The sequence below is a fragment of the Melopsittacus undulatus genome, chromosome 6 (genome assembly GCF_012275295.1).
Source record: "Melopsittacus undulatus isolate bMelUnd1 chromosome 6, bMelUnd1.mat.Z, whole genome shotgun sequence".
Classification (NCBI taxonomy): Eukaryota; Metazoa; Chordata; class Aves; order Psittaciformes; family Psittaculidae; genus Melopsittacus; species Melopsittacus undulatus.
Genome location: NC_047532.1, coordinates 31,701,251 through 31,723,169, shown reverse-complemented (window position 1 = coordinate 31,723,169; position 21,919 = coordinate 31,701,251). Strand labels below are relative to the sequence as shown.

Genomic DNA, 21,919 nt, shown 5'->3' with positions numbered 1-21,919 from the left:
AAGGAATTTTTTTTTTTTTACGAAGAATTCTTTTAACCCCATTTTTTATAAAAGCATTCTATCATTTACAGTTAAATATAACAATTATAGGGTAATTATTTCTCCTACTTTAAAGGTAGAACATTTAGCTGGCTGGGCTCAAACAGAATGAAAAGTATTTCTAAATTAAATTTGTATATTCTTCTAAAGAACAATTTCACAGTCCTGGATAAACCATCACAGAGCACACACTGAACTGTAACACAAATGCAGACAGACTTTCATAGGTTTTATGCTGCTTTTAATTACTTTTTTTCCGATGTATCTAAAAGACTTAAGAAAGTTGATTAAAGTATTTCTTCAAGATAACACAGAATTATCATAAGTTACAAATATCATAATTTATGCAGTATACCAAGCATTTAAAGGAGCATTAATCTGACAGCATTAATTAAAAAACAATTAAGTCAATTCTGTTCTGCCTGATATAGATTAAAGATATATTTACCCTTCCTTTAGATGTACTGGCTCACTTAGACCACTGGGCTCTTTGCTTTCAGTAGAGGAAACATCATCTAGGAACTTAATTAAAAATACTACTCAGAATCAGAACCAAAAGCTGTTTTGAAAATATATATGTACAGTTTCTCCTGGAAAAAAGTAATTACTTTACACAACAGGTGAAATGAAAATACATTGCAGGGACTAGAAACAATGTAACAAGGGATGCCCATAAGCATATCTAATAACATTTGTTTCTTTTTTTTTTTAAATTAAGTTAACTTAGTTCACTAGGTATAACTCGTGTTTCAAATGTGTAGATTTTGTTTAATAAAAGAGTCCGAAATAAATCACCGTTTTTCTTTTTCTCTCTAGTATTAAACTGAGCAGTAACACAACCTTCTAATAATTAAGGCTGCTCAAATACATAAAAACAATTTAGTTGAAGGTACCTTTTTAACAGATTCAGTAAATTTTTCTTCTTGAAATGTTTTGAAGAACTCACACATAAAAGTCTCCTTGAAACTTGACTGAAATAAAAGGTACATTGACATTAATAAAAACTTTCAAAGAATGTTGTCTATGAAATGAGAAAGAATTTTAGTAATCTTACAAGTTTGCTTTTGGTCAAACTTCCCCAACTTCCCAAAGTCTGGATGGCTTTTGATATCAGAGTTAATGTTCTAGAAGTTTGTGCATCCTAAAATAAAGAAACAAAATGACAGAAGTCATCTTTTTTCATAATTCTGAGTAAAACTTTGATTTAAAAATTAAAATGTCACAAAAATTACACAATGCAGCAATCAGACATATCTCCGTTCCTTTTTTTTTTCCACACACAGGAGAAACGCATACACAGTATTGTCCTCTACTAGTATTTGTGCTTTGTGAATGTATTTTGTAAGCTACTCAGTGTGTTTAATATTTTACTCACTACCACTATAATTTAGTATTAGTAGTTGGATAAATAATTTTACCTATAAAACATCTCAAACCCCTCAAATTCTATAATTTATTACTATACATTTAATGCTTTTCAATGATTCAAAACTTAACACTGTTTTGCTAGACAAATAGTAGGTATTTCCCTAACACAAGGTGAACGTAGAACTTGGCCTTTATGGCTTTTGCCCAATTTGTTTGCTACCTTACTGCTTGCATTTTAGTACAGGATTATATCACAGAGAGATAAAGGGGTCTTACTGTTCCCTCTAAGATGTTTAATGCTCGAGTGATAAAAATCATGTAATCTTTTCACTCAAACTTGACAATGTCAGAGGAATTAATCTGAGTAAGTAGATTCTTTTGAAGGCACAACACACAAGATTTCATACATATTCCATATTTTATATTAAAATAATATGGAGGGGAGAGGGTGTGTGTGTCATAACTCCATATTCCTGTCTTTGAAGACTATTTTTTATGCGTACTTACTTGACAATTTGAAAACTGAAGATGGAAGATTTGGCAACCCATTGCAACTAATTGAGTCCAGAATAAATAAGCAGACCAATTACGGGATAACTCTACAACCTCTGTTTAAGACACATGGGAATATTTTTTTAAAAGTGACATCTGGATATTTAACTTTCACGGTGAAAGAAACCAATGCACAGTTTAGCCATATGCCTTAAAGAACCTTGTCATGTGGCTATTTTAACAAAGCAACATGTTCCCATAAAAGGCATAGTATCTTTAATATCAAAAGCACTTCTACATCATTTGAGAACATCTCAGAAAGACCAAGAAATTTGCTATTAAAGAACTGCAATGCCATAGTTCCTTCAGTGAGGTATAAAAATGAACACTCAACCTAGACATTTAGTAATCTTACTTCCCAGTTACAGACCCAGTCAAAGTAACTTATGCCTTCCCAGATAAACAGATTTCACTATTATAAATAAAACAGAACAAAGCTTCACAAAACTTACTGGATGGTGAGGTCGTAAATGAAAAGTATGAGGTGAGACTACGGCTACAGCAAAGAAACGAAGAAACACAAAGCTGCTCACTGCAGAATACTGTACATGAGGGTCATCTGCAGAGAAAAACCATGAAATGTAACATGCACTAAACTTAACAGGAAATAATGAAGACAGTCAACATAAAAATCTTCAAGAAGGTAACATCAAAGGAGACATTTATATTTTAAAAAAGAATAGAAAAATCAATGAAGTGCATGAAATGAGAAAGGTGAACATGATAAGAAATGTTCTACTTATAATGGAGGATTTAATCCTCTAACAAAGTTCTGTTCTCATAAAACTGGCTCATCAGCTCTACTACTACAAACGATGAGATTATTGTAAGCATTTACACACACCACCCATGTTCATTAGGTATGTATATTGAACCAAAAGAGAAAATACTGTAGCAATTGCCCTTACATGCTAGGACTATTGGGTTTGTTCACCCAATAAATTTAATTGCTCACTAATCAATACAAATGCATTAATTCTTTGCAACAAATGCAGTCAACCCATATGAACTTCAATTCTGAGTTGCAGCATCAAACGGTGGTGTTACACAATTTTGATACTGTAAATAAGGATTTTCTCATCTAATATTTCAGGTATGTTTACATCTTTACACTGCTAAATACAGTAGGATCACATTCTTACTCTAATGACTACTTCAATCTGATTTGTCTGGGAAGTTAGCTATTCTGAATGGACTGTCTAAACTAGAGGAATATATTACCTCAGTTCCAGTGACAAACATGAATTACAGAAAGGCTGCATATTGTGAGAATTGTATTCTTCATCTGCAGCTTATTATATGATATTTTGGATTTTAACTGACTGAAGTATAAGAGTATTTCAGATGCACCACATTATTCCTATATTAAAACCACTCTGAAAGAATAAAGCTGTTCTAATACTGGTCATATTACAAACATTAAATTATCAACCATCCTCAAAACTACCCATAAGCAGTAATGCAACAGCAGAAGTAAAGCTAACCTCATCGAAGTTATCAATGTTAACAGTTAACAGTTGCAGCTCATGAAGTTAAGATGTAAACACCAAATTTATTTTCAAGCTTACATCTCGCTTCTTCAGAAGCGATAGAGATCAGCTTTTCCAAATTTTACTCTTCTTTCAACTAAATCCTGATTTACTTGCACTTTTCTTTTAGTATATTTCTGTTGGTACCTTCCTTCTTGCTACTGTCTTGCAGTGTTTCTGACCTGCTACATTTTTGTGGCAGAAAACACACAATTCTTGCTGACTAACAAGGCTTTACTAGGACTTACAGACTAACGGAATAAAGTGCCTGACTGTCAAGAAGTTCAGGAACAGCTTTTGACAAGCCAAGAATTTCAACAATCCCCATGAGGTAAATGCAGAAGTTAAGCATTTCACTCTGAACACTGTTTTAAAAAGATTTTAGAGAACACTTACTTGGAAATCTTTTGGCAGCCAGATGCCTCAAACAATAAAAAACATCACACATTAGGGTAGGACAACTTATACTTGACCGCACAATTTCACGGAATACTTTGTCTACATAATAGCGTAGATTTTCCTGCAATTATGAAAAAAGGTATTTTTTCAGACCATTAACATCTGCATTTGTTTTATTTTCCTGAATGTAAACATAACACTGTGATTCCTTTTTTCAAAGCACTGCCTGCTTATTCAATTATGTATTTTCATACAGTTCATATTTAAAAAGCTTCATAATATTTGTAAGGGATTATTAGTGTTGAGAGTTTAATGATACATTGAAGTATACAGGCAGTGTCTTGCAATATACAGCTATCTATCAAAACCTCGTTTTATCATTTGACAGCAACATCTTACAAAGAAGGAGCACTTCCCATGCATACCTGGTGAGTGTTAACTTAGTTTGTTACAGCAACTATTGCCTTAAATATCATTCTCTGGCAACAGACAAGCAGCATGCAAAACTTCGATGCAAAGTGTTAAAGCAGTCCTGATTAAGTACATCATCATCTAGACACTAAGTACAGAACATCAGGAATCACAACAGCCAACAAATTGGCTTGGAAGACTGTAACACTCTGTTTAGTTTTTCCTCCATATTCTCTGTTGGACTTTTCCTTTGCTGTGTTCATAAACATGGACAAGAAATACAACTTTTCCTTTGTTTACTCAGGAATCAGAGAATTATACTGCTACCTTTAAATTACTCATTTTTCCATTACAGAGAGCTGCTCTTTAAAATGTTTTTTTTTTCTCAGATCTTGAGAAAGTTTAAATTAGAAAAAACAGACTAGGAAACTCACCATATTTATTTCTACGTTATCCCCTTCTCTTATTTTGATGGGATCTATTTCACAGGGTTTAGGAGACTCGCATATCTGAAACAAACAAAACTATAGGAATTCAATTTTTCAGACAGAAAGCATGGAAATGTATCTATTTAAAACCATATTCTATCCTAGATTTAGGGGTAAAACTGTAAATAGGTTCTGACTATCCATAACAGCATGGAATAATCATCCCCACTTTTGTGTGTGCCTTTTTATATGGATCAGTTACATAATGTACCGTGTGGGTAGATTCTGCAATGTGTTAGAGGCTGGAGCAACTGCCATTGGCCATTTTATTTTCAAGCATCTGGAACATATGTAACAAAAAGTAGCTTTCCCCACTTAACCAACTGTTGCTCAATTTAACTTTCCTCTAGAGTTCCCCTACCTGAATGATTACTACTACAGAGGGAGCTGGAAGAAGAATGCCTACCAGATATACAAGATATCCCAGAGGGCTACGTGTCTGGAAAACAGTTTCAGTAGAATAACCTACCTCATCAATAACAGGCTTCAAAGTAACCTTCAGGTAGTGCTTCCCCACTATTTTCATCATTTCATCTACACACCGAGTTGCTAATGAGTTGCCTCTGAAGACTGTGTTTGCTTCTCTGTAAGAAAACAATTTTATTTGAACAGTGAAAAAATAAGCAGCTCAGTTACAAAATCCAATTAATACTTTAGCTTGCCATTAAATAGTTTTGGGTTTTTTTTGAAACTTATTTCCATATATTTCAGTAAGGAAATAAAGATATCCAAGTTGCAACGGCACTCAGGAACAGGAAAAGAATAAAAAGAACATTATTATAGCTATTAGCAAAACCAGAAACAGAAATAAAACCATAAGGAAAAGCCTAAAAAATTGTAGACAAAGGAAGTTATAATCCAGTACTGAGTGTGAGAAAGAACAACTGGAGAAAATTAACAAATAATAGAGACTTGTACCTCACTAATATACAATTCTTCCTCCAGTAGGCTGGTGAAAGACAATCTCAGGGCTACATATTAAGTAGGATGTTGCTACACTCAGACACTTTAACCAAAAGTTATTTAATCTAGGTTTATGCTTTTTTTCTCATTATAGCTCTTGAAGAAAATGGTGCCAGCTCTGCAAAGTAATTCTTTCTAATCTGAGAGATTTAGTTTAATCTTTCCTTGTTACAGTTCGATTATAATAGAACGCAATGTGTGTACTAAAATGCAGTTTCGAATATTATTTTCCAGGAGTCACCTCTTTCTACACAGTTAAATTGTCTCATCTTATTTAGATCTGGAGAAAGTCAGCTTTGAAATGAGCCATTTTGTGGAGACAAAACCCCTTCCACACCTCCAGAGGACATTACTACGTGGCCACTACTTACTTCATTTCTGTGCCCTAACCACAGAGCTGTAAATTCACAGGCCATACAGTACGACTTGGAAAAACTCCTGTGCTTGCTACTTGCAAGGCATGCAGGAGGATATGTACTTATTTGCAAGGCATATTTGCAGAAGAAAAAAAATACCCCTTATTTCAATCACATACTAAAGGAAACAGGATAAAATTCTTGGCTATTTGAAAAATGTTAAGTATCAATCTGATCATCAGTAAGCTTTGAAGAGTGGCCAAATATGACATTTTAAACTAACAACTGTGTACTCTTAGACACAATTCCAGACTGCTACCTTGTTATATTCAACTGTACACTAGCTCCAAGAAAATTTTACCAGACAGCACAAAATCATTAACTCTGACTGCCAGCTGCAATGTGATTTTAGTTAATGTTTTTTATAATCTAGCATTATAACACAAATGTATTTAGTCATGTTTACATAATGAGACAAAGAAATCAACATGCTCACTTAACAATATTGTATCATGAAGCCCTTTGAAACTCTAAAAATAAACAGGCTTGAGATCACTAGACATGTAATACATACTGGGTATCTTTCAGATCTAGTTCTGCCACTGCAGCAACAAATGGAACTAGCTTATGGTGGTGTAACAACAATCGAACAAGAGGCAGAACAGCATCATACTTGTCTCGACAAACTTCACTCAGTATATAGGCAGCAGATGCAGAAATCGGCTGTGGGAAAGAATATCAAATCATTAGTGAAGTAGTTAAATATTCTTCATGTATTTAGCAAATTATAGCTCAAATCTAACAATCTAGACAACAGCTGCTTAACAGAAAGTTACAGCATTTGTTGCATAACACGGCAATTAAGACTTCCTATTCTACAGAAATACTAATTGAAAATTTGTATTATTTACTCTATGTTTGACATTTAATAATGAAATTTTGCATTTACTCACCTTTCTAACTCTCCCTAAAAAAATCAGAATATGGTTTTGTCACAAATCCAAGTAAGAAACAGTAAACAATCACTTTACTATAATGTCATATATCTTTACAGGACTATGCCAACTACAATCAGAGAATATTAAAATAAGAGTTCTCAGTTCTGAAGTGTCTGTCACCATTCTGGTAATTTCAGTTTAAAAAATGATCGAGTTATATCATCTAAGCAAATAAGATAGCCTTTAACTGCCACTAGCTACATACTCAGCTCTTCCTCAGCTCCAGTGAAGTATTATTTGAATATGGGCTAGTAAAAATTTTAGTCACAATCTCCTTCCTCTTCACCTTTCTCCCCCTCTGCCAGTACTTCACCAACACTGATGTGAAGTAAGGCTATAAAGCCTGCTTACTATGATCTGATTCCTGTCTCATGATATGCTCTTTGTCACAATGTCCATGTGAGAAATCCAGTCATACCAATTAGCATACTGGGGAAGACAGAAGCCATTCAGAAGTGGAATTAGAACTATCAATTCTGAAGCAGACCATTTTTGGTAAAGGTGATTCTCTATCCCTTCAGAGTCAATAATGGATCAATGTCCCTGGAAAACCACTAAATCCATGGAGCCAATAGCAGTCAGTGAGAAAACATTGTTGAAAAGAGCAGCCAATGAGAAGTATTATATCCCTTCCAGTCACACAGCACAGGTTATTTCACTATCTGTGCTGCTTCTTCTAACATAAAAAGAAAATCTTGGTAAGTTTGGAGCTCTACAAGCTGCTCCTCTGGTTGTGACAGAAGTAATTAATGCAAAGTCACAAAAGAAACAAATCTAGATATGCGTAATTCACAGTATCTCATTCAGGACTGCACAGCTCACTTTAAGTTTTCATTTTAAAATAAATTTTCAACACAGTACCTGAACATCTGATGATTTTAGCAGCAAGTTTCTTAGAGAACCATAGTATTCAGTTGGAAGTACACAGTCTTCAGTGTAACAGATATTTAATCTAAGTGATCCCAAATCATCAGTTTTAGAAGACTTGTTTCCATTTTCTCTTGGTTGAAGTAAATACCTGAAAGCAACAAAGCAATTCCAAAATACTAGATTCACATTTCACTAATCTTACTAATTCTATAATAAAGAAAACTATCACATTTAATTTAGTATAAATTAACTGAGTCTGAAAACCGGCAATGGAATCCACATAAAAAAAAAAACCCTTGAGACACAAAAGAAAGAAAAGCAGCAGCACTTGTTGCACCTTTACCACAAAATGAAGCATGTATTTCCTCGTATCTTTCTCAACAGTGAAACAGGATATACTTCCTGTAGCTCCACTGGGATAGCAGGAACAGTTAGAAATTATGTTTAGAAAATACGGACCTTCTCATTTTACATCTAGGTTAAATTTAGGGGGTTGGGACATTGCAGATGGAACAGCTAGTGTCAAGTATTTAAACAGTCTAGTTCGAAGCCTCTAAAAATACATAACATTAACAGGCTGCATTCCTGAGAAACAAGTAAGATTAACAGAGAGAAAAATAAGTGCCTTTTCCCCTTATTCTCAATACAAAAATATATTAAGCAATTCTTCATTGGCTTTTGCTGTAGTTCAACTGCATTCCAACAGGAGGCGCAACCCTACAAAAATTTTAACAGCTTTTAAGCAGCTTAGTTTCAACAAATTGAAATAATCTTGATATTTTTTTTTACAAACATTTATATTTGTACTTCTACAATAAGGAGCTCAGATTTTTTTAATAATCAGTGCACTTCCCACAAAGCCATGCTAGCACAAAGTAAAACTGATTTACAAGAACTTCTATTTGACAGCATAAGTCTTAATCTTATTTTCCCAAGATTTAATACTAGTGATGCTGTTCTATCTGCTGTACGTCAGCTGAATTAAAAAACAATTCAAAAAGCTATACGATCATAATACACTAGTAATGCATTCATGCTTATACAACCTTTCTCTTAGTAGATAAATGGAGACATGTCATTATGTTAATATTGTCATGCAACTTTTGATCAGTTCAGAGCACTGGCAGAACAAGTCAGTGTCTGCAATACACCATGTATAAAATAGAAAACAATCACATAAACATTTATTATGTTTAGGATCAAATTCAAGCAGTAAGAACAAGAACCAGAGCTCAAATTTGACACGTGCAAGACATCTGAAGCCTGAGGTGGGTACATTTTGCAGAGCTGAAACGGTTCCTAGCCAAGAGGTGTCCCATTTAGCTCCTATTCGCCCACTCCCTATGCATTTTCTACACGGATATGCAGGGGCTTCCTCCACTCTTCTCTGCACCTAAAGGTTCATTAAAAGCAGATTATTCTATCCTCTTTTAGGCATTTGAATCTATTGCACTCATCACTTCCTGCTGCTAGCATCAGGGACAGTAAAGGGGCTAGGAAACTGATTCCTGCTTGCAAGAACTTCAGAAGGGAGAGGTATTTCTTTCCCCAGTTCCCTTCATGCCTTACCCTTGCAGCTTTTAAAATTCCAAGCCTGTTCCCCTGAAACAACTTCAGGTTAGTTCCAGATCACTTTCTGAACCACCCCAAGGAAGAAAAAAAAAAAAAGTCATACTTAATTATTTTAAAATAAATTCTTCATCATCTTCATTCTGGAATTTAACTATGAGTGGTGCAATTCTGAGAAGTTTCTGATTTGCTGGTTAGGCTGAAAAGCATGCAGAGATCACAAAAAATCCAAGAAGCTTACTGAAGGATAGCTACACTCAGTCCTCCCTTTCTTCATTCTCCATGCTTTCCCTCAAACACAACTTCTATTTTGTGGGAGCGTGCAGACTGGGGTAGAGAAGAGCTAAATGCACCCTCTGCCAAGGTTGACTTACTGAGCAGGGAAGCTCTTTAGAAAGATGTTTTATCTAGACTAGAACAGGAAGACATACTTTAATTTATAGTCAGAATAAAATATGATCCTTTGCAAGACAGGATCTGTAGGATAGAAGCAAATTCACTTCTGAGACACCATTTCTCACCATGCTTGAAAGGAATCATTTCTTAACACCTTCACGGGAACTTTGATTTCTCCTAGAAAGATGTCTTGTACCAAATTTCCATTATTCCATAAGTCAACCCTGAAAACAAGAATATTGTTTAGTTTTTTCTCCCAAAGAGAAATAAAAAACTTCAAGTTAACAATAACTGCCTTACAGCACTAATCCACATGCATACAGGCAGAAAAAGTTAGAAATCTCAGCCCATTCTAAGTAAATCAAGAAGAATCAAACAAGTGGCTTATTATCCCATACAGAACAGAAAGAAAAACAGTGATAGTTAGACTCGCAGGCCTTCCATCAGTAAATACAAGTGATATTGGCAACATATATGTATTCTAAGCAGTACCCACCCACAAAACTGTGCACATTTCTTCTCAGGTAACTTTTTAACAAATGTATTTACATATCCCTATCTAGTTGCTAGAATTTGGCACACTGCAATGCCACATCAACACATGCGCTTGTTTTTTCCAAACAGCAGCTCATATGCTTACGACCTCAAAAGGAATCACAGACTCCAGACATGCACCTTGGGTTTTTTCTATTACTTCTTACCTCTCTGACATTTCTGACAGACAGCAGTTGTTAAGAAGAACAAAAACAAAACAAAAAACAACAAAACAAAACTAGATTTGTTGGGGCATGACTATTTTTCTAAATATATTTGCATCTATAATGAAATATACAATTCTAATTAAGATATTCAGGAAGCTAATAGTTAAAAATGCAGATACCAAGTTAGTTCTACAATGGCTATTAAAACTAACCAGCTAACCACTAAATTCCTCTTCTGATGCCTGCTAGGAAACATGCTAGCCTTGAAGACTATGTGTCATTAAGCAGATACAGCACATATATATGTATGAGCACAATAAAGAAAATAAATTAGATCCCAGGGGCTTTCAGCAGTTCTAGCTACATAGTATAAATACAGACAGACCCACTCTTAAGTGTAAAGGGGCAGAAAAGGGTTCCAAGATCCAACACAAATGTTTCTCCAAAAAGCAACACAAAACTGTAACAATCCCATAAAAGAGGTGTGTGGTCTTCACACCTCTTTTACTGGCAGGCACAGGAAACAAGTTTAGGCTGCTACATACACTCTACCACTATTTACTTCAAAAAACAAACAAAACACCTTTTATTCAGCAAGAGGCACACTAAAAGATTGAGTAATTTTACATAATAGAAAACATCCTTCCTACAAGTCTGATCAGTAATTCTCTGTAGGTACAATAAAATACAACATTTATTGTCTTGATGACAAACTACTATGATTTATTAATAATTCAGCACTTTCTAATCTATGTAACTTACCTGACTTCTAGTTTCTCAATATCCTCTTCTTCCACCTGAAACTGGGACTTCTTGGTGTAACTGCTGGACCTGGTTACCTGCAAGCAAATTCTTCTTATTAACTAACTTTTTACTGTTATATCATGGATAACAAAAAAACAAAGAAAACCCTGCTTCTTGAACACTGGTAAATAATTACTGCTCTTTCTAAAAAGAAATAAATTCAGTTCACCAAACAGCCTTTTGACAGAAAGCAGGTGAAAAATGGGTCAAAAGATATTTATGGTGGAGCCTGGAGAGTGTTAGCTCATCTCTAAGGGAATTATACTATAGAACTATTGGGGGGGGGGGAAGCAAACAAAAATCAACACAACAAAGAAACAAAACAAAGAAAACCCAAGAAGCAAGTATGACATAAAACTGGCAAAAAGTTCTTTGGTTTCAGAATGAGCCCCAAGAATGCATTAAAGTTAGTTCTGAGATGTTTAAGGAAACAACAAATAAGAAGCTCACTCTTCTTGCCCTAGTTATACCATCAGTGTAACTTCTTATTTTAATTTTCATCATTTCTTGACTTTACATTCTCAGTTTAACTCAAACAAATCATAAGTTATCAAGTTATTAGAGTGGTTTGGGTCACATTTTTACCCTAGTATCATAGTTCCTAAGAAATTATACTCGGTATATCTTGAGCAGGCCAACTGAAACACATGCCATATGCTGGCACTCTATGCACAAGTATGAAACAATTTCTGAAGTCCCTCAGCAGGACCAGGATCTAAACACAATAAATTATAATGCAGGTGAGGCATGTAACAGCTGCACTACTTCCAACTCTTAGCCAAACAGTATAGTATGCTTACATGCAAATGTAGTTTATATTAGAGACAAATCCGAGGAAAAGTCAAACTCTTAACTTAGTTACTGTAACTTGGTAACTCACATAGAATTAAAATAAAATAAAAAATAACAAAAAAAAATTTTTAAAATAAAATAATACAATTAGCCTTTATTTGGTACAATCAATTCATTTTTTTATTGAACTAGTAAGCTGGAGGGGTTTTTAGCTCAGTGTTCTTGAAAATATTTGAATTCCACAGGATAGGTTAAAGTTCCTTCAGAACTCACAATGGCAACAGATGTTATATAAATTGATTCAAGATAGTTTTCACATGTGCCCATGAGGGAGCTATTTTTCACATGTAATCTAAAGGGGAAAGCGATTGTCTGGCAGCCCCCAGAAATTTACTTATATTTGAGAGGCTAGTAAAACGTCTTCAAATTGGCTGAAGAGAGCTTTCTGTGATAGGTACTGCTATGTAAACTGCTTAAAAATATTTGAAGGATTACATAAAGTGGATAAACAGGCAGAATATAACACAAAAAAGTTACCTCAAAATAAAACGTTTCATTAAACTGTGGATTGCTTGTTTTCTTCTTTACTTTGGTCTTCTTTTGGTCATTCCTGTTCCAATGTGGTAAAATTTTTTACCATAGACAACTTAAACACACAATTATAAAAACATTCTATTGTCAAGAAAATCCATGCATTAAAGTTGAAACATTTTTTTTTGTCATTTTAAAGATCACTTTGATCAATGAGAAAATCCTAAAAAGAGTTACTCTTCACAATATAATTTGAAAAGTTAAAATTTCAAGTGCTGTATGTAGTTAATTGTGCAGCTGCCCAGCACGAGGTTTCTATTTCATTTCATAGGTAACTTACACATATCTAGTAAAACATATTAACAATTTCTAAAGCATTTCAAGCTTCAGCCTGCAGACAATTTCTTTAACACTGCTTGAGGGCTACTAATACAGATTTCCTTGTCTTGCTCAACTGCCAATTTCTGTTTTCCCACCCATCATCTTTTGTTGGGGAAATACCCACTACCTCTTTACAAACAGAGACTTACACCAAGCCACTGAATGTTTTCTTTGGGAGCAATCACTGCTAATGCTAAATAGCACAGGGTTAAACAAAACAATTGCTCCCCCCTTCCTTGTGAGATGTATGTATGTGTGTGTACGTATATATATATACGTACACACACACTTTTTCTTGTACATGTTTTAGGAAGGAATACAGCAAAAGGCTATGGTAGTGTAAAATACTTTCTAAAAGAAACAAATGTAAAATGGGGGAAACAGATGAGGGAGAAGAAAAATTAACCTAAATATCAACTGTTTTCAGGTGCTGGCCATATAAATATTCCAGTGATGATACATGAATCACACATGCATGAGATGGGAAAACCTTAACCAGGAACTTCTGTCAGATTTGCACATATATCCCCTACCAACAGGGTAAATATTTTGTGGGATGAACATTCACTCAATCCCATCTGTATCACAGGACCGAAACAGGAAATATATGTCAATTTACCTTCTTTGGCAATCAACATCATGCTTCCTATGTATAATAGTTAAAACCCCCTAGTTCTCCTAAAAAACAAAACAAAAAAAAGACCCACCAAAAAAAACCAACCTAAAAAAAAATAAAAATGTGATCATGTATTACCAAGGAGATAAAAAATGTCCCATTTACCTATAGATTACTTGGGAACAATCCCTCTGAAGTGTTTAAAACACACAAGTTTGCTAGAAGATGTTCCAGTACTATCTTAAGTACCAGAGACAGTAAATGGACTTCAGTTTCATGTTGCAAGACAGAAACAACTGAAACCTAGCTTATGTTAGATGTTATTGAACATGGAGTTGCAGGTAGTAAACGTGTGGGATACGGGGTTTTTCTTAATTGGAAAACCCCAACAGTTATTCAGGATTACTGATCTAAACAAAGGAGACATTTAGATCGTGGGGATTTTGAATGTAGAATCCTGAAGATGCTGGCACAGGTAGGTCTCAGCAGAATCCCTACTCTTGCTTCCTCCCAGCTGCTAAACATTTGCTGCAAAGAAACTCACCCATCAAGAAAAACATGCAACGGATGAAGGTGAGTGAGCAACTGACTCTATCATCCCATACAGAAATTTGACAAAAATTAACAGGAAGTACATTGTAGATATCGAGAATCCAGGGCAAAACCTGAGTAGAAAGAACTGAGTGACAAATGGTTCTTGACTAGTGCAGGCCATTCAAACAGACTAAACATCTTCACAATCTTGAGGGTATGCCAGGGAAGGGGAGAATACAATAACAAAGGAAAATGTAATGTATGCAGAAAGCATTTTAAGATTTTTCTGTATTTTAAAGTTTTTGCTTAAAATCAATGACTTTCTTTTCCAGTTTAAGATCATAGCATTTTAGATTTATTAACTTTATTCTAAAATGTTACCTGGAAGGTCCCACAAGAGAGACTGTTGCATAAGGGTCACAATTCTGTCCATTTATAAGAGGCAACCCATGGCATTCCTTTATACTAAAAGGAAAAGGGAATCAATAGATCAGTGAAGTAATGGCTTTGGCTTAGAAAAGCAAAACCCTTTCTAAAATCCTTTCTAAAAAGATCTTAAGTCCTGCTGTATTACACAGTTATATACATTGATCCAGCTTAATGTACATACAGAAAGTAGAGAATAACTACAGGTCTCTGGATGGTAATAAAAGGTAATACTCAAACGTACCAGACTTGGGGGGCTCTGTGAGAACTAAATTCTTGGAATTGCTTGACAAAAGACATTCCAGTATCACACATGCATGGCAAAATCATAAGTAAAATGAACTGCTATGTTAGGGGAAACTGCAGACTTATAAATTTCATTTCTCAAGGCACACAGAAAGCTACTGGAACTTGTATTCGAGTGTTCTGTTTTGGATAAACTCCATTCTGAGTTGAATAAGCTGAGAAATGCAAAGTCTTATCCTGAAATTATATTTAAAATCAAACATCCAAAACTATTACTTCATAGCCCTAGCACATCTAGGTTCCAGCCATACTGTTCAGCCACAAAGAGAAAATCAGTTTACCTTTGAAATAGTGTTTAAAGTTTATTTTCAAACTCTTTCACAATAGCACATTATCAGGGTTAACTAGCCCTTTTTAAAAAAATTGTTTTCTTCCATAATTCATACAGTGGGTTGGAAGCTGGTGTTTAACAGATACATGGGATGATTAGAAAGTAATGCTCACGGAGGCACAGACACATTTTCTGGACCTTTTTTGAAAGCTTGCAATCATTTTGGATAACCAAAACAGCAACACAGAGCTGGGTCAGCAAGCTGACAAACCTTCAGATACTGCCCACATCTGCCCCATTAACTAAAACCAACTAGAACAAAAAAAGCAAAGCATTTACACAGCACAAACCAGACATCTACTTAAATGATGCTCTAATGCAGCCATGCACACTGTGGTGGCTATCAAGTCCAGAAATATCCAGCAGGCTACAAAACTTCATAAACAAGACCTGAACATTATATTCCTGTTCTCTCTTTTAAAAATTGTCCCTTTTTAATAATGTATTGCAGGAACTGAACCAAATTAATGCAAATAAGGTTTGGTTATCATAATCAGGCCAGCCTGAACAACATGTAACTTAAGGAGAGAATGGAGTTTACTGATCTAAGTTTAAATAAGTAATCAAGTAAGTTGTTCTAATACTATCACGTGGAATATGAAGTTTCGCAGATCAAGTTAAAGTTACACAGCAGTAACAGTAGCTACACACTGTTGTTAAGTAAATGCTTTCTGTAATGTAGAAAAACAGCATTAAAAGAGCTGCAAACTCTAACACAAGTGGGGAAACAAGAGACATTAACAGTCCTGTGCTGCTTCAGAACTCCACCCTCTTTGGAGTATGCACGATTATAAACCAGATGGTATTTCCCCCCCAAAAAAGTCCCTTTGTCTTAGCCAGTTCAGGGAACATTTTGTGCTGAACCACTGCACAATCATTTGTTATTTTTCTTCCAGTTTTCAAGCACGTGGCCTTCAGCATTTCAATAATTTTTGAATCACAATGAATCCTACAGTGATTTCAAACCCACCATTTAAATGGGTTCTTGAAATGCCCAGTTTCATCAGAATTAATCGATTCCTCCAACACACACGACATAGAAAAGTGGCGACAAAATTAAACTGTCTTAATTTTTCAGTCCTTTGGGGTATCTGATTTGAGGAATTTTGTGTCACTAAACAAACTACCTCTGCAGCTCCCAGAGCTTTTGGGTTTCAGGTGTGAATGTTAAGGATACCTTTAAGTCAGCCTCAAACTGAATTTCCTAGGAAATTCATAACAGATGGATCAAGTCAAAATTATCTCCACAGAATTCAACTATTTTAACAAGAGCAAGACAATTTTTCTTCCTACAGACCCACGTTCACCAAGCTCCTGCATTTCTCTAAAGCAAGCAGATTTAAGTCCTACAGAAAGGAGTTTCTTTTCTGATGTAGGAAGTTTCTCATTCCTTCCCTCATCACTGTATGAATGACCTGCACACTTGACATAATGATCTTGTGGGAAAACATTTATTATCGTATCAACGAAAACTGATCCCATTGCCCTACTTTTGGTTACAGAAACAGCTTGTCCCAGCCTCCCATCTTCTTACAATTTAACTGCAACGTACACCAAACAAATGCTGGTGATTTTCTGCAGGCTGAAAAACATTTTACTTACAACTACACAGCCTTGCAGCAGAATTAGAATCTCCAGACTCATTATACAGATCTGTCACTTAAAGCTCATTTCACACTCCAGTCAGTCTCCCTGTGTAGGCAGCTCTAGCATTCCCTTTTCATCTCCTGCTCAAGCCCCAATTCTGCTGCTAGCAAGTAAGGTCTACCTAACTTAGACAGACTACTTTCTCCAAAATCTCAAAACACAAACAATACTCCAGTTTCCCTGGCCATCAACACCAAACATTCCCAAATCTTTCCTTTTCGGACCCATCAGGCTCAAGAATTTGTTCCAAATTTCTCTCATCTCCTCCCCTTCCACCTCTCACTCTAAGCTAGCCAGACATCCCTTAACTCCCTCAGTTACTATCTGGAGACATATTACCTGACAGCACAGCTAAATCAACTGAACTGCACTGAAACGGTGGATTCTCCTCCTTCTCTTACAACTCCTGCCTTGTATATATGACCTACAGTGATTCTGTTTACTAACATTATGGAAAGCTATTTAGGTTTTGAGGCAGTTTTCAGTCAGTTTGGCAACCTGAATTAACCTAGTTGCACACAAGATCTCACAAGCTCCAGAGGCTGTGCAAAGCAAGTAGCCATTAAAGGTAGGATACCATTAAATCAATTCAGCACTATCAAACAGAATTGCTACTCCCTAGGGGCTCAATACACAAGACTGAATTACAGCAGATAGTTTTATGCTACTGAACAAGTAGCCTCCAGCAAGCATGTTTAAAATGTTAAGATGCATGAAGTGGCTCAATTAGAGTAGACTTAACAGAAGTGGGAAAGTACCACCTCAACAAGCTACCAGCTAGCAAATCTTGGGGAATGCTGTCCTTCCTGAAGAATCAGGCAAAGTGCTAGAACTGCAATCTTCTGCAACAGCAAAAGGAAACACAAAAAAATCCGCCAAAAAAAAACTCAAAACACTTCGATCAATAAAAAAAAAAAAAAAAAGAAAACCAATCAAAACCCAACCAACACTAAATATACATTCCTAACCTGGCAACCGTAAAAGATATATTTCTACCATATGGTAAATGTTTCAGCTTTGACAAATGGTTTCACATATCTAGGCTGGCACAAGCAATTTTCATTCAAAAAGTATAAATGCATAGAGTTCGAAGAAGCAGACAGGAACTTAAAAGCTTTCTGTATTTTAAACTACTACATCTTTGTGTAAAGTGTAAGCAACAGCTAAGAGAAGAACTTCTGTTTCACAATCTACTAATCAGTTACCACGCACTGTAAGGGACCCTTCAGTTTACATTAATTCTTGCTTCACAACTCAGTAGTTTGTTCTGCAAGAGGAGTTTCATACAGGAAACATGAGCCTTTCAGATACAACTGGCATATATTCAGCTCGTAAGATGGAAGTCCTTAAACTGACACAGCCTGCAATAAACCCCCTTGATGACTGAGGGACTTGACCTCTACCAGTCAAATCAACTGAAGTCCTCCAAGCACAGAAACTAAGTAACTGCGGCCATTAGGATTTGCAGATGAAGTATAAGCAGAACAGTAACAAACTGACAGGTCAATTTAAGATAGTACAGTGTATAATTAATTTAGAAAAGTAAGTAGAGACCAGATCTAGCTGCAGTCATTTCTGGCTTTCAAGTATTCCCACTGTAAATACATAAAACTGTTTCTTTAAGAGCTGAAGTCGTATTAAACATGGAGCAGACAAGTAGTACCATCTAACAGCCTAATTTGGCAAGAAACCGTTCATCTGCTTCAGCAGCAGCAAATATGAAAACAATAGTCACACAAACTTGTTTTTACCAATTCCCACAAAAAAGAGCTGTAAGCGCCTGTTTTTGAAATGTGCTACTATACATGCTGCTGTGGTTTTGAATAAAAGAGCCCACACTGACTCAGCAGTAAATCTCTTGCATTATCTCTTTCCCCTCCTCATTCACACATTAGAAAGGGAAACAACTAGCTCCAGAGACAAGACAACATTGTAACTTGGAAACAGTATGTGAGTGCATCTGCAGGAAATTTAACAGGTTTCCAATTAATAAAAAATAATGTGTAAAAACAGGGTTTAGCCCACTGTAAGTAGTCTCTAACACAGCACCTCACCAAAGGAAGATTAACTTTATGCTCGTATTTCAAAAAAAAGAGTGAGTGTGAGCCTTAAAGCTGACTTTCTCCATGGAAAAATGTTCTTCAGTATTGTGTTTTTAGAACTCTTACACAACCTGAAAGGCCTAGCTGGCTTCACAAAGGCCAAACTTCAGGAAATTGGTCACTTAATCTTCTGTTGTGAAAGTCACAGCTACTGTATTTTATCTTTGTAGAACTTCTGAACTCTCAGGGAATACATATTGTAGAAATCCATTAGAAACTTACTTAGGCATGGAAGCCAGCACAGGTATCTAGGAATTTCTTATCCTACATAAAACTTAACTGGTGAAGGTTTAAAGGTCTCCCTGCCTCATTCTATTGAGACATTATTAATTTGGACAGGAAGTAAAACATGGTTCTGAAAGGGAAGTATTACAGCCCATATGAAGAATTCTTTTTTTCACAACTTTTTTTTCTTTGGACAATACTTTTTCAGTTTTGGATAGACTGAGAAGAGGCAGGGACAGAAATATACATCTATGCCTACTCTTTGTCTTTCTTTACTCAGTCACAGCTCTGCAACTTCCCATCTTTCAGCTTTGTTAAAGGGGTTACAGGTACAACTAATTCTCAGGGCCTGGTGACGAGCAACACAGCAGTGAGTGCATTGCTTACTAATTATCCTTAGAAATCTACAAAATAAGCAGACTCCTAAAAAGCTTAAATTTTCTGCTAAGGAACCTCACTTGTATTTTCTGTAAATTCCTCATTTTTTAAGATCAAAAGGGTCTTAAAAATCCCCTCACATTCATTTCTACAATACTATAGCAGTGAGAGATTTCTTATTTCTCATACTCACATGTACATCCAAAACTGTATTTATGTACAATATATTACTTATACAGTGAATCATTTTGAGGCTTATCAGCATGTGTGAAAAATACTACTAAACACTTTTAGTTTGAAGAACTCTAGTGCATTTCATAATCTCAGATGAAGACAAAGGTACTGATGTAATACTGCAGCGTTTAACGTACAATCCTCTCCCACGTGGCAATGAGTGGGTGAGCGTAGCAATCACGAGAGAACCCTGGCTTCCTTTCGATCATTTATCTCCATCATGAGAAGAGATCCTAAGAGAGGGCACGGTGAGTAACCCACTTCCTACTCAAAACTGCTATCTGCAACAGTAACTTTTTAAAGAAACTTTTCCTAAACATGTTTTAAAAATAAGTTAAAAAAATAAAACTAAAAATTAACTTGGACTAGAGTGCATGACTATATAAATAAAATAAAATAGAAAAAAACCCTCTAACATATCTATCAAAAAGTTAAGCTGGAAATAAATCACAAGATCATAAAACTTCAGTCAGCTTTTGGTAGCACAAGAGAAAAGCTTTTCTCATTCTGTCGGATACAAAATAAGTCAGGTACAAAAATAAGAACAGCAGGACTCCCAATGAACCAAGCTGCCACCTACTATACAAGTGGAAACATTTTCAGAACTATCTTTAAGTTACAAATATACATTGACTTCAAGCACATCTTAGCTGAATTACCAGCCTACAGTCACTAAAGCACTACCAGTTTCACTGGCTGAATTCTATCACAGAACTGGCTTCCCTTTTCATACAAAGTAACAGAAAAGCAGAAAGATTATTTTGCTAGGTTTTGCTACAACTAAGCTACTCATCTTGGTTTAGAGAGCTGACTAAAACAGGAAACAACTTAATGTAAACTTCGTAACAAAAATTACATTAGCAAAATCTAATGTGTAACGGTCTACCCCTGCTCCCTGGAGCCGATCTGAACATGAAGTCACTAGGAGAAATGGAAGACCACACACCATTTCCCCTCTTAGTTTCACAATACAACCCATTCTTTCATACTAAATTCTCAGAGAAGATTAAAAAAGTAGAAATCCTCACTTTCTGTATAAATAAAAGTTAATGAACACTGTTGGAAAGCAAAATTAAAGAATCTTAATACCTTTGGAATTTTTAATCTTAATTTTCCCTTAAGTCATTATAACCCCCTTGTCCATACCCTTCACAGGATCTATCCCACAACCTCTTTGGAGACAAGTACAGAAACATCTTTGTGTCCTTCTGAAACACTGCAAATAAAAAACTGCAGTAAGACTGGCTTGTTCTCCTGAACCTTAATCATGCTGAGAATGTAAAGAAGAGTCACAAGAGAATGCTGTCAATTTCACTGAGTCTCTGCAAGTCATTGGTTTCCACTGGTCTCTTCAATGATAGCAAAGAGACTCCCAGAAGCAAGTGACTTAGCAGGCTGTCAGACTTTTTCAAGAATAAAGTATACAATTAGTCTCTAGAGAAGCTGGTATCCTCTAGTATTCCCTTATCATACAAACTTTTAATGAGAATGTCAACATTTTTGTGCAGCTGTATTTGCGTTACCTTCTTACCATTTTCTGGCCTTCAATACATTGTTTGACAATGAATTAAAAGAATTACCAGTACATGTGGAATTCTGGTCTGCTATAACTAACATCTATAACCTGTATATTCAGATTCCCAAAGCCATCACAAAGGATCATTATCAAACACAGCTCTAAGAAGAATAATACAAGAGAATGGACTAGTTAGTAAATTCTGATATGTGTCATTCCAAGCTTTTTCTTTAATGTTGGTGAAATTTGTCTTTTTTGAAAAAACATACACGAGAAAAATTACTGTTTCTATGAGGATCTTTGACATAGTGTAATGCCTTTACACTTTGGATTCAAAATTAAGTTTGGTAGTGAAAACTCTCCAGCTTGCTGCTAAAGAATTTTACTAAAATGTGGCAACCTTACACTTCTCTAGAACAGCAACTCCCATACTTTCTTTTTCAGTAAACATTCTTTA

At 35.4% G+C, this 21,919-nt stretch overlaps 1 protein-coding gene across 2 annotated transcripts in view; it reads right to left on the bottom strand.

The window, feature by feature from the left end:
* RASA2 (RAS p21 protein activator 2) overlaps window positions 1-21,919 on the bottom strand; it is a 68,280-nt gene that overhangs the window by 7,803 nt on the left and 38,558 nt on the right. For both annotated transcript variants that reach the window (XM_005147036.4, XM_034063527.1), the window contains exons 6-18: window positions 14,679-14,762; window positions 12,773-12,845; window positions 11,402-11,478; window positions 10,064-10,162; window positions 7,965-8,121; window positions 6,680-6,828; window positions 5,256-5,370; window positions 4,733-4,807; window positions 3,885-4,008; window positions 2,412-2,518; window positions 1,094-1,180; window positions 933-1,010; window positions 488-561 (exon numbers count right to left, since the gene is read on the bottom strand). In XM_005147036.4, coding sequence (XP_005147093.1) covers window positions 488-561; window positions 933-1,010; window positions 1,094-1,180; window positions 2,412-2,518; window positions 3,885-4,008; window positions 4,733-4,807; window positions 5,256-5,370; window positions 6,680-6,828; window positions 7,965-8,121; window positions 10,064-10,162; window positions 11,402-11,478; window positions 12,773-12,845; window positions 14,679-14,762 — 1,299 coding nt within the window. The remainder of the gene's footprint in view (window positions 1-487; window positions 562-932; window positions 1,011-1,093; window positions 1,181-2,411; window positions 2,519-3,884; window positions 4,009-4,732; window positions 4,808-5,255; window positions 5,371-6,679; window positions 6,829-7,964; window positions 8,122-10,063; window positions 10,163-11,401; window positions 11,479-12,772; window positions 12,846-14,678; window positions 14,763-21,919) is intronic.